The sequence below is a fragment of the Amphiura filiformis genome, chromosome 11, assembly GCF_039555335.1.
Source record: "Amphiura filiformis chromosome 11, Afil_fr2py, whole genome shotgun sequence".
Classification (NCBI taxonomy): Eukaryota; Metazoa; Echinodermata; class Ophiuroidea; order Amphilepidida; family Amphiuridae; genus Amphiura; species Amphiura filiformis.
Window position 1 is genome coordinate 7,418,474 of NC_092638.1, and position 12,096 is coordinate 7,430,569.

Genomic DNA, 12,096 nt, shown 5'->3' on the forward strand with positions numbered 1-12,096 from the left:
CCAAATATTTGTAAAATCACCTGTTATAAATCTCTGTGCTACACAGCTTTCTTCACTTGAAAAATGTCTGTGAAAACATTAAAACCACACATGAAATAAAGTACACAAATTCAAAACAACTGCAAACAAACAAGCAAATAAATAAACTCAGGATGTCACAAACAAGATTGTTATTTTTATACATCTATTTTCTTACATATACAGGAACAAACTCTTTTCCTCAGTGGACGTCAAGATTGAAGTACAGTAAAATTGTTCTGTTGCTAAGCAAACCTTAACAAACTTGTACTTATCTATTAGTATTTACAATTTTAACACAATGGAAAATATATGTGTTATGAAAAATACTCTTTTTAATCAAATCCTATTCTCTATTGGAGAACTAGCCCAATTCTATTCATTAGGGTGAGAGGAGGTCAGAAAGGCTGATTACATTTGTAAAAAAATTGTTAAAATACTAGTTAAAGTTGATCTTTTGGGGTTGGAATTTTCAATATTTCACACTTATGTTACCAGATGGGAGGCCAGGGGTTGACAGCCTCCAAAAAAAGCACCCTTGTTTACAGCATCATCAGACTTTTGGTTTGTTCCCTAAGCACTCTATCATCCTTAACAAAAATAATAGAATTACCATAAATACAAGCAATACATGATAAAAGAATTAAAATAAGCAAATGGTAAGTAAAGGAAAGAAATATAAACCTGAAAGTCCAAACACAATTACCATACTATGTAGTTCCTTTTTGATCAACAATTGTTCACAGCAGTGCCCTTCCACAAAACACAACATATCCCCAATGACCGCTCTCTTCTTGGGGCAATGCTTTTCAGATGAGAGCATTGTCTCATTATTGTGAGATGATATCCAGAATATGGATTTGAAAAGGGGGCTAAGAAGTAGACTAAAACAGAGGGTGCTTTCGTCGCATATGCAAAAGATAATTTTATGTATAGGAAAGAGTGACTTTCACACACCCACTTATAGTTTAAATGTGTATTTACATACCCAAACACCCCAACCCACACCTCCACACATCCAGTGGTGGCGCCAGGAATTTTTTCGGGGGGGCATTGAGGGGAAAAGTGAATTTCCCCTCAAAACTCAGACAAATATGGAAATTTTCATAATTTTGGGTTTTTACTGGGTGGACAAAATTAATTTTCAAGTACCTTTGAACGGAACGACCCAGAGATAGGTGTGTGTAAAAAAGTAGAAAAATACCCAGTGGTCTAGTCGCAGCAGCCCAGTGCATACCTGCCAACTTTTGAAAACTAGAAATAGGGACACTTGCGAAGCAGAGTGAGCGTAGCGCTCACGACTACAGCCGGGGGTCCAGGGGCGAAGCCCTGGTGGGGGTTGAGGGGACGAAGCCCCCCGAAGCCAAAGTCAGAGGGTAAAAAGAACATTTCAAAGCTCCTGGCTTGTTCTACACTTTTAATAAAAAGTGCTTCCTTCTTCCAGAAAACATGCTTTAAAGTTTTGAGTTTCCTATACTTTTATGCACAAGAGACACTCTTAAAAAATGTTTTTGGCTTTATTACATGACCAATATGGCTTACGTTGATATATGTGAAGCAGAAAAATAAAACAATAATTAACCATTTGTGCTTGCATCCACTGCCTCCCCCACCCCCCACCAACTGGCACCCCATCCTGGGCCTTGATGGTCAGTATGCTTTTGGTTAAAATTTCAGGACGACAAACATTTTAGCAGATTTAGCACCCCAAAAGAGACCATTTTTGACATAAAAACCTGTTTTGGACTTTTTTGAAAAAATGCTTCCTTCATCCTAAAAAAGTGGTTTTATATATTCACTTTCCTATACTTTTGTACGTAAATAACCATCGCAACCAGGATCAGCTCCCGAGTTTCGTACGGGTTACAATGAGACAATTAGCAGTAAGTTCCTTGTCCAGGGGAATTTCAAGCTAACTCAATTTTTCCACGAGAGCGTACTAGGCACCACCAGGGTTTGAACCCGCAACCTCTCGCACCATAGTCGAATGCCTTATCGATTGAGCTAACTTGACTGCCTTAATATACATTGCTGGGTGGGAAAACCTCATACAATTTTAAAGGTCGAATGCAAAACCTCATTATGTAAAAAGTGGGTCACATGAAATTAATGTGCAATTTTGGATAGGCCTACATTCTTTTTTTTGTGTGCCAACTTAAGATAATGTCCTTTGATGCTTCCCTTTTAACTGCATAAGTATCTGTAAATAACAAAATAACCAATGCCATTTTCTTAAGTAAATCCTGTTGATTTTGAATAGTTTTTGTGTCTTACACAAAATGACAGAGTCGTTATTACATACCTTATTTGCTCTAATTTAAGTCCCCCTCTAATAAATCCCCACCATTTTTTCAAACAAATTGTTCAGTAAATGCTGTCAAAATACATGAGTCCCTGCATTTTTTAACACTGATCGCCGATTTCACGATACCAATGTTGTGACAATGTTTTACAGTATTTGTAGAAATCCATATTTTTGTGGAGCACCGCAGCACTGCATGTCAGACGGTACTAGCAATGTTTTTAATGGGAATTATCATTCTAAAAGGACCTCTAATTAACGCCCCCCCCCATTTGGAAAATGCAACTCCCCGGGGGCAGTAATTAGAGAGAATACAGTATGAGGTTTTGTCATTGGGGCCCACTTTTTACAAGTTTTGCATTTGAACTTTGAAATTATATATGAGGTTTTTTCCCTCCCAGCGACAAATAGGTAAAATATTATTTGCAAAATTATCTTGCATATGCACCACTGAAAACAGAAAATGACATTTTTGCCACAAACTGTCACATACTTTGCAGAGAAATCACAGTTTCAGATATTTCAAGGATGCACCAGTATATGATTTCATATTTTTTATTTTTGAAGTATACAGCTGTATTAAGATTTAATTTAAATCTGGTCAACCAGACATACCTATTTTTGACGGACGAACCGACGTTGCGACTGAAACCTTCAGTCTTCAGCTGGGTTGTGATGCAAATGACCTTGAGTACCGGACACTTCCGGTATTGATGACAATCGACGAGGAATGTCCTTTATGATCCTGTCCCAGCCGTGTGATAGTCACCGATTATCGCTAACCTTTATATGGAAAGATTTGAGCGCATTGCTTTGTCAACGTTTCCCGGTATAGCGCCATCTAGATGGTATCGATATGTGGATGATACTTGGATTTTAATTAAATCCAACGAACTTGATAGGTTTTTTCAACCACATCAATCAAATTGATCCCCATATCAAGTTCACGCAGGAAGGATTGTCAAATAACAAACTCGCGTTTCTTGACTGTTTAGTGTCCGTGGAAGAAGATCGCTCCCTTGCTGTGTCTGTTTATCGAAAACAGACACACACGGACCAATACCTTCAATTTGGTTCCAATCACCCGCTCATTCAAAAACTCGGCATGGTCAACACCTTGTTTCATAGAGCTGAGTCGATCATCACCAAAGACTCCGATAAGATTGCTGAACATCAACATCTTCGCAAAGTGCTGGGTAACTGTGGTTACCAGGACTGGGCCATTAACAAGGCCTTAAACAAGGACAACAGCAAACCCACCGCCAGTAGCACGAATCAGACGGGGAGAACAACAAGTATTACCATCCCATATCACGGAGATTTATCGGAAAAACTCAAAAGAATTTATTGCGACCACGGAATTACCACCCACTTTAAACCCACGAACACGATCCGCCAGTCCTTAGTGCATCCCAAGGACAAACAGCCCAAGGGGAGGATCAGTGGAGTGGTATACGGGTCCGCTGTTCTGAAGAGCAAGCCTGTCAAGACTCTTACATAGGAGAAACCGCCCAACCTCTTCACAATCGCATGTTACAACATCGCAGAGCCAGCTCAAGTGGAAACGACTCATCAGTGTACTTACATTTGAAAGCCACGGACACCATTTTGACACCAAGGATGTCCGAATCCTAGATCGCGAGCATCGTTGGTTTGAGCGTGGAGTGAAAGAGGCAATCTGGGTGAGGGCTGAGCAACCATCCCTCAACCGCGGTGGCGGTGTCCGGGCCAAACTATCACACGGCTGGGACAGGATCATAAAGGACATTCCTCGTCGATTGTCATCAATACCGGAAGTGTCCGTACTCAAGGTCATTTGCATCACAACCCCGCTGAAGACTGAAGGTTTCAGTCGCAACGTCGGTTCGTCCGTCAAAAATAGGTATGTCTGGTTGACCAGATTTAAATTAAATCTTAATTTCAACATACCCAGATGAATGAGAGTCTACACAGTTTTATACAGCTGTATGCTATTTCCATTTTAATGTACTGTCGGATATGCCAATTTCAAAATAAAGAGAGGGTTTTTGAGCATCACAAAGTGACCAAAAATGACATAATTATGTCACTGTGAGATACCATCCGCAAATTTCAAATGTTGCCTATTAAATTTATGAAGGCAAGCAAAAGTATGTCATGTATTTAAACCACAGTCTGCCCTGTATTCCATCTATCCCGCTCCCAATCTTTCAATGTTATGAGGTTCCCCCGGGAAGGTCTCATGCCTGGAAGGTACTTCTATGCTGATGTCGAAGTATTATGAGGATGTGTCACCCAAATGGATCTGGGACAACAAACCTCTAGGTATGGAGACATGGATCCATCATCTCAAAATAGCAAAAATGGAAATTCCTTAGACATGTTTTGAAAAAATCATTGCCACAAAATAGCAAAATTTTGTAGTTTTTAGTACAATTTACTCTTGGAAATCATAGGGTTTTGAAGCTTGGGCGGTGCACCAGACTAAGCACAATTACACCATTTTTCACTCTGATGTGGCAGTGACATCAGTGCGCATTTCATTGGCCACAGCTTCAAATCACTAGCATTCACTCAAAGCACTGGTGTACACATGTGATTAAAGACACTGTATAGATACGCAACAAAACAGCTGCCTCAACGTGTTGACGTCACTGCCACATCAAACTGAAAAATGTTGTAATCCTGTGTCAACTAGGCCACTGCGTATAGGCCTAATATAGCCTAGCTCTTTAATATATCTGACTTAGGGTCGCGACCCAAAGCCCTCATCTCGGCGATAAACTAATACTGAGTTGTAATTTGCAATGACAAGCGCTCCATCATAAGTAAACGCTAAATCCCATGGGTTTTCAATGCCTCTATCAATGCATCTCATGTATGCACCTGTAGGACTGTACTGATGGAGGTGCCCAGTGCTGGGAATTGGCTGAAAACCCCTATACACATGCATCAGGATATATATATTGTCATGTACATCACATTCTATTCCCTTGATGTCAAACCTGTCCTTCTTTTCTTCATCTATCCTGGGTATGAAATTGAAAACCTCATTTCCTGAGTAATCCATTGCTACTACATAATCATCTTGGAAATGCCCAGAATCAATAGACCCCTCTCTACAATACAGAATTTGGTTCTGACTGTTTACTCTCATATATGTTGTAAACCCTGTGCTCTTCCATATCACTTTCTTGACTAGATTACCCTCAGGACATGTAAAGATGCTTATTATTTTCTTGTCATGTTCCCCGACTAACACATGCCCATCTCTATCTACGGCCACACATCTTGGGTCGGCCTTTACACTTGGTAACTCATCTGGTTGCAAAATAGGGAAACAGGAAAGGTATTTGCCATCTGAATCAAACACATGAACATACCTCATGTCCATGCCTATCACTACAATATGCCCTTGTGCAGACACTGCTATACCTTTTACTAGGAAAACCTGCAACCTATCACATGGGTCTGCATCAGGTGTGGCAAGTTGCATTTTGTATTCCCCATCTCCACTCAACATATACAACTGTGATGCTTCATGACTGACTCGATTAACCACCATATTGCCATTAGGACAGCATGCTACATTCTGGACTTGAAGTGGCTGTACGTGTTGCTGCTTTAGGGTGATATTCCTCCATAGTTTCCAAATATCCTTTCCTATAAATGAAAAAAATAAAAACCAAACACTAATAAGAAAACTTATCTTGTTATTGACCTAATTAAAGTTTGTTTTGCTTACATAAGGTGAAAATTATTCGATTCTTGTTACTGTGTGCATCTATAAAGTCCCAACTCACATAAATTCACATAAGCATGCGCCAGTCACACATTACACAACGCGCAAAGCACTACGCCCAACTGCGTGCATGCCATCAATTCACAGTGTTACTTTTTCAGCCTTATATACAGAGGCGTACCGTGGCCGCCCCAACCCCGGGGGCTGAAGAAAATTCAATTTTGCCACCCCTTCCTCAACAGCCCGAAAAAGGTTGTCCCAATTTTTTTTTTCGGTTGTTTGAAAAAGTGAAGAGGAAAAAAAAAAAGGATTTCAGGCGCTAGCGCCCTAGAAGCAACACATTTTCATGTATAGTACCATTTTTTCAAAAATTGTTATGCTTTATCAAATTTTTCCGCCCTTTTTATTTACTAATTCTTTTTGCCGCCCCCTTCTTTTTTGCCACCCCTGCTTTTTGCCACCCCTTCTTCTTCCGCCGCCCTTCATTTTGCCGCCCCCTGCTTTTACCCCAGGGGCTGGCACCCCCAAAGCCCCCCCAAAAAAATACGCGCCTGATATAAGCTGAACAAACTTTAGCATTGACCCCCAATTAGCTCCCACAACCCTGTGGACTATTAGTTACACCCTGTTTTCAAGAAATATAGGAAAATATCTACTGTCTGGTGCTGTATTTTGATAATCTTACTGAAAAGAAGGCCAAATTCTTTCTTAGCTTTTTAATAATTAGTGCAGCCCATGGTGTGCAGGTGTACAGGGATGTATCTCCCTTTCAGTTTTTTTGGTATATTGATGGGTGGATTTTCATTGAAAACCAATGTGGGCAACAGTGCCTTAAAAACACCCAAACCGGCTAAATTTGTGCGCTTTTTGTGAAAAATTGGGATACCCATGGGTTGCAAAAACAACAAAAGCATACACATCCCTGTATTTTCTTAAGAACCCCACCCACATTGTCAACAAGAATCCACTAAGGGCAGGCAACACCCAAGAGGTCAAATGCTATGAGCTTATATACATAAACACATGCCCATTTTGAATTAAATCCTGCATTTAAACATAATTTGCAATATAATACAAATTTTATGACAAATTATTAAAATTTGATATTTTTTTTTAATTTTGGTATTTAACAGTCCTTGAAGTAAACTTTCTAAATCTAAAAAGTGTATGTAGTTGGGATGAAAAGCGATGGTCAATTGAAAATTTTGACCTTTCATATTGAAGATATACAATCATTTTCCCCCAAAAGACCTACTTTTTTTTGGTGTTTTGGGGGGAAAATCCATATCTTCAATACGAAAGGTCAAAATTATCAATTGATCATCGGCTTTTCATCCCAGCTACATACACTTTAAGAACATATCATTAGATTTATAAAGTTTACTTTGAGACCTGTTAAATATCAAAAATATCAATTTTTAATCATTTGCCATAAAATGTGTATTTTATCATGAATTTCAAAAAATCAAAATTATTTGATATCAGAAGGACATTCTTCATATTCAGAATGCAATTTGATGTGCTCTCATGTCCCACAAAAAATACTGTCCAAACGATCATACCCCATCCCTTAAAGCCATATTGTAACACTTGCAGAGGACGCCCTCAATATTTTATAATGGACTTTAGTAAACTAACATATCCTGCAAACTAACATATCCTGCAAAAAAATGAAAACTTAAGGTGCTGTAGTTTTGTCAAAATCAATCCGAGATTTTGAATAAACCGTCTGAACAAGACATTTTATTATTTTGATGGAAATATTAGTTGAATGCATATGTGATGTTCATAACACCGTACTTACATGGCACGCTGGACAGTCATACACACATCAAAGGACTGTACAGTAGCACACGACCGACAGAATGACATGCATTGGTTTCATCGGTGCTGGTAGTAAATTCCAATGTTCTTTGCTTTACCTCACTTGTTTGGCTCAAAATTAAAAGGGGACATAACAGACAGTGAAAGCTAACATTTTATGGAAAAGAAATCTAATCTATTTTTTATGGAAATGTTACAATATGGCTTTTCTATGTCATAATAAATTTACCTTGTGCTAATACCAATCCTTCCTGCTCTTCAGCACTATTCTTCGGTGAATCATCATTAATAGTGTCAATGCACACTGGTTCTGCTTCTGTATTGTTTAAAAACACAGTGATGTCTCAGGTAAATTGAATGGCCACACTTCAGTAGTAATTGGACCAGAGTTTCAATTCCAAACAGTGAACCGAGGGCCTCCCTTCCCTCCCCCCTCTAAAAAAGGGAGGGGGGGGACAATTTGACAAATTTTTAGAAAGTTTTACAAAAACTTGTCTACCTCCTATGATCCAATAGGTGGTGAATGGCAGGAAGTTATGTCACTTCCGGTAGTGATGTTAGTCTTCCTAGCAGTCTCCAACAGTGGATCTAACATGTGACTTAGATTGTAGACCCCCTCGCCTCTGTTCATAACTCCTCGTCCCCTTCTCCTGATCTAAATCGATTCTTTGATCCATCTTGCTTTTCTATCACTTTCTCTCAAAAGATTTTTGACTCCTCCAATTGATAATGTAATTAGCCCTGGCTACATGGTCACTAATAGCCGAGTTCTTGAACAGAGACAAGGGGTCTACAAGTCCAAGTCATATGTTTGATCCACTGTTGGAGACTGCTAGCAAGACTAACATCGCTACCGGAATTGACATAACTTTCCGCCATTCATCGGCTGTTGGATCATCACAACAACATCAAGCTTTGAAAAAGTCAGTGGTTCACTGACGAAACTGTCAGCAAGAAAGGAAGTTTCTTCAATTGGTTTTGACAAATAAAAAACTCTTAGTTTACATGAAGAATTACATTGAAATCAAGTAAGAAACAAAGACTTGGTGTAAAGGAGGAACATATTTGATTTGTTTCTCGACTATTCATTTACCTTTGTCTTGGCTTTCAGAACTTCTAAGGCCTTGCTCACTGTTTGGTGGAATAGGCTGTCCAATTGATCCATAAGAAGAAAGAACTGTAATAAATGGGAAATAAATATTTATAGTAAAAATACCTGGGGTAAATACCAAATGCAATGGCTCATTTCAAGTTGCTGAGTTTTGTAGAAAACTTTTTAATGCACGAAAATGGACATATGGACACTATATCGCCAACTCATCTCATTGGATAATAGTTTCCTCTTTTGCGGGTTGTTTTAGTCCCTATATCTCTTTGGATTCGTATAGAAGCAACCCTGCATATTTTGTACACTACACACAATTCAGTCATAACATACAATTATTAAAAATCAATTCCATATACCTTTAATAACATCCTGAATAGTTGGCCGCCTTTTGAGATCCATACTCCAGCACTGTCTCATCAGATCTGATAGTGATTTTGGGCAACTTTTTGGTATTGCTGGTTGCTCTCCATTGCAAACTCTGAAGACCAGTGTCTGCCATTCAATTCCCACAAAGGGTAGTTCCCTGGTGTAGATCTCTAACATCAGCATCCCATAGGCATAGATGTCTGCTGGTCTGGAATAGACACCTCTTCCTCGCTCATTCCCCTTGTGGATTTCTGGGGACATGTAACGATAGGTTCCTCTTATGCTTGATGATGACTGTGAATGCTGAATTGCACGGGCTAGACCAAAATCACATAACTTCAGCACATGATCAGCACATAACAAGCAATTGTTGGCTTTAATATCCCTATGCAGGAAGTTCAATGAATGTAGATATTCAATAGCTGATGCAGCCTCTTTCATCCATTTAAGCTTCAAGTCATCTGGTAAAGGTTTGGATTGGTCTGATAGGTAGTCATGAAGTGACCCATTTGTAGCATACTCTAGGATGATCATATTGATTGGGCCTTTCTTGTAGAATGCTAAAAGAGCCACAATGTGGGGATGATGCAGTTTACGCATGATGTCAACTTCTTCTTTGCGTAGAGCATAGACGCTCTTTGCTGCAGCCTCAGTGTATCCTTTGAATGGTTTCTTAAATGTGATACGATTGACAGTTCCAAAGGCTCCTTCACCAAGTTGCTCATGAAAGTCAATATTATCAATATGATTCAAGACAGTTACTTTATCCTCCATTGTATCTGTAACGAATAATGAAACGTAAAATTATTGAAAACTCTATTACCAACACTGCCCATTGAATTATTGGGTAAAGGAACAATAACAGTCAGTACAAAGATGCTAGTTGTTCATGGGTTGTGGTGTGAGAGTACTGTTCATTTCATACAAAACTCATGAACTACATTGGTAGATTGACCTGCATTGGTACATGTAGTTCCTGAGCAGCGGGTGGAGGTAGTTCAGATAGTAGCTGACTATTGTAGTTGAGCAGATACCTAAAGTATTCCTTTCTCCTTCCATTCTGCATGTAGGGGTTGTCACTTGTTGGTGGACCGGACTACGATCTTGTGCCAAAAGATCAGACACTCTTTGCTGCAGCTATTCATATCCTTTGTACAATGATGAAAGAAAGATTTTTTGTGTTTACAAGATGAACATCTGGTATATCTGATTCAAGGAGGGGCTTCAGGCAGGACAAGTCCCATCAGTTGGTCACTGATTCACACATCCTCATGTACTCTGATCTAACCCACTCTGTCACTCTTCCCTCCCTATACTTACTCACAGACTGGACCTGTGGATGAACAATTCTACAGGGTGTTCCAAAAGTCTCGATACCATTTTAAACATTCGTAACTCAAGTATACAGCAAGCGACAACAAAAATTGAGGTATCTTTGTACAGAGAAAACTCATGCAATTATTTTGACACTAAATTTGACACACAAACTTACTTACATAACAAATAAACTATGGTAAAACAGTTGGCATATTACACACAAAACCAGTTTCATCATCATAGCCCTTACAGTTCTCAAGATAATTTGTTAAAAAGCAAACCCATGCGGATAGATGGACCTACACACCAAAGTGACCAATAAGTCTCCCTCTGCACATATCAAGCAAGGCAAAAACTAATCGCTCAGCGACTGATCGTAAATTTGACCTTTTTTTTTATAAAACAAGCTGTTACATCAAAAAACATGAGTTATTATGATCAAATTTATCTTTGTATTTGTTATTGATTAAATCTTTAGGCAATCTCATCTTATACCACCCATTCACTTTTGACCCCTTTAATAGCTTACAGAATAAAACACAACTAGTACAGTTATATACAGCTTTACTCCATGACATCAAAAGTAGTATAAGACAAAATTTCCTATCTTGGAGCAGTTCCAAGGTAATATTTCATACAGAATATCTCTAAGAACAATTTACCCAAATCTCTCTTTGATATTGGTGACCATCCACCACAAATGAGCCCAGAAGTTGGAAAATGTGATTTTGAGTTACAGTGCAAATCCAAAAAATGTCATATTTTGAGTAAAAATTAGATTTTCACAGATTTGAAATATTTCATACTTCTCTTACACAGCTGCAAAGTTACACGGCTATACAAACACTATAAATAATTAAAAATTGACACTTTATGGAGCTAGTTTCAACAGAAATAATAGAATTTTGATAACTTTAAGTGCAATTTTCTCAGTGTTGTAAGGCAAATTTTGAAGAAACATAACTTCATTTCAGTATATAATACAAAGTTGGGTGAAGTGTCATTTTGAAGCTTCAGGTTCGATATTTCCAAATCTATAAAAATCTCAACTTGATGAAGGGCCAACTTCTGGGCTCATTTGTGGTGGACGGTCACATTTTACTTACTGGTTCTGTTCATTTCCTTGTTTATCACAGCCACCTGCTTCTATAGAGTTTAATCTGTATCTTGTCTTCTCCAATGTCCAAGCTGCTGTTGTATAAAATTGTATAATAAAACATTTCTGTTATGTATATCTTTAACACCCCTAGATACCCCTCCCTTTGCATAAAAAAAACACTGGTCTTAACTGTGGATATCAGAAGTAGATCGAATAGGCAAAAAAAATATTATGAAGAATGAAATATTTATTTAACTTCCACCATTGGCATAATTGTGCTGTTACAGACTGCAATCACTGTAGTGCGTAAATATCAAAAATTTTAACCTTGCATTGAAACT

General features: G+C 38.5%; 1 protein-coding gene across 1 annotated transcript; it reads right to left on the reverse strand.

Annotated features, from left to right (window-relative positions):
- Positions 1-4,315: 4,315 nt before the first annotated feature.
- Positions 4,316-11,844, reverse strand: LOC140163441 (uncharacterized). The gene is made up of 5 exons (XM_072186755.1): positions 11,763-11,844; positions 9,330-10,118; positions 8,959-9,042; positions 8,095-8,181; positions 4,316-5,962 (listed from the first exon to the last, which is right to left on the reverse strand). The coding sequence occupies exons 1-5, from the start codon at positions 11,773-11,775 to the stop codon at positions 5,046-5,048; spliced, it is 1,890 nt and encodes a 629-aa protein (XP_072042856.1). The 5' UTR covers positions 11,776-11,844; the 3' UTR covers positions 4,316-5,045.
- Between the last annotated feature and the right edge of the window lie 252 nt (positions 11,845-12,096).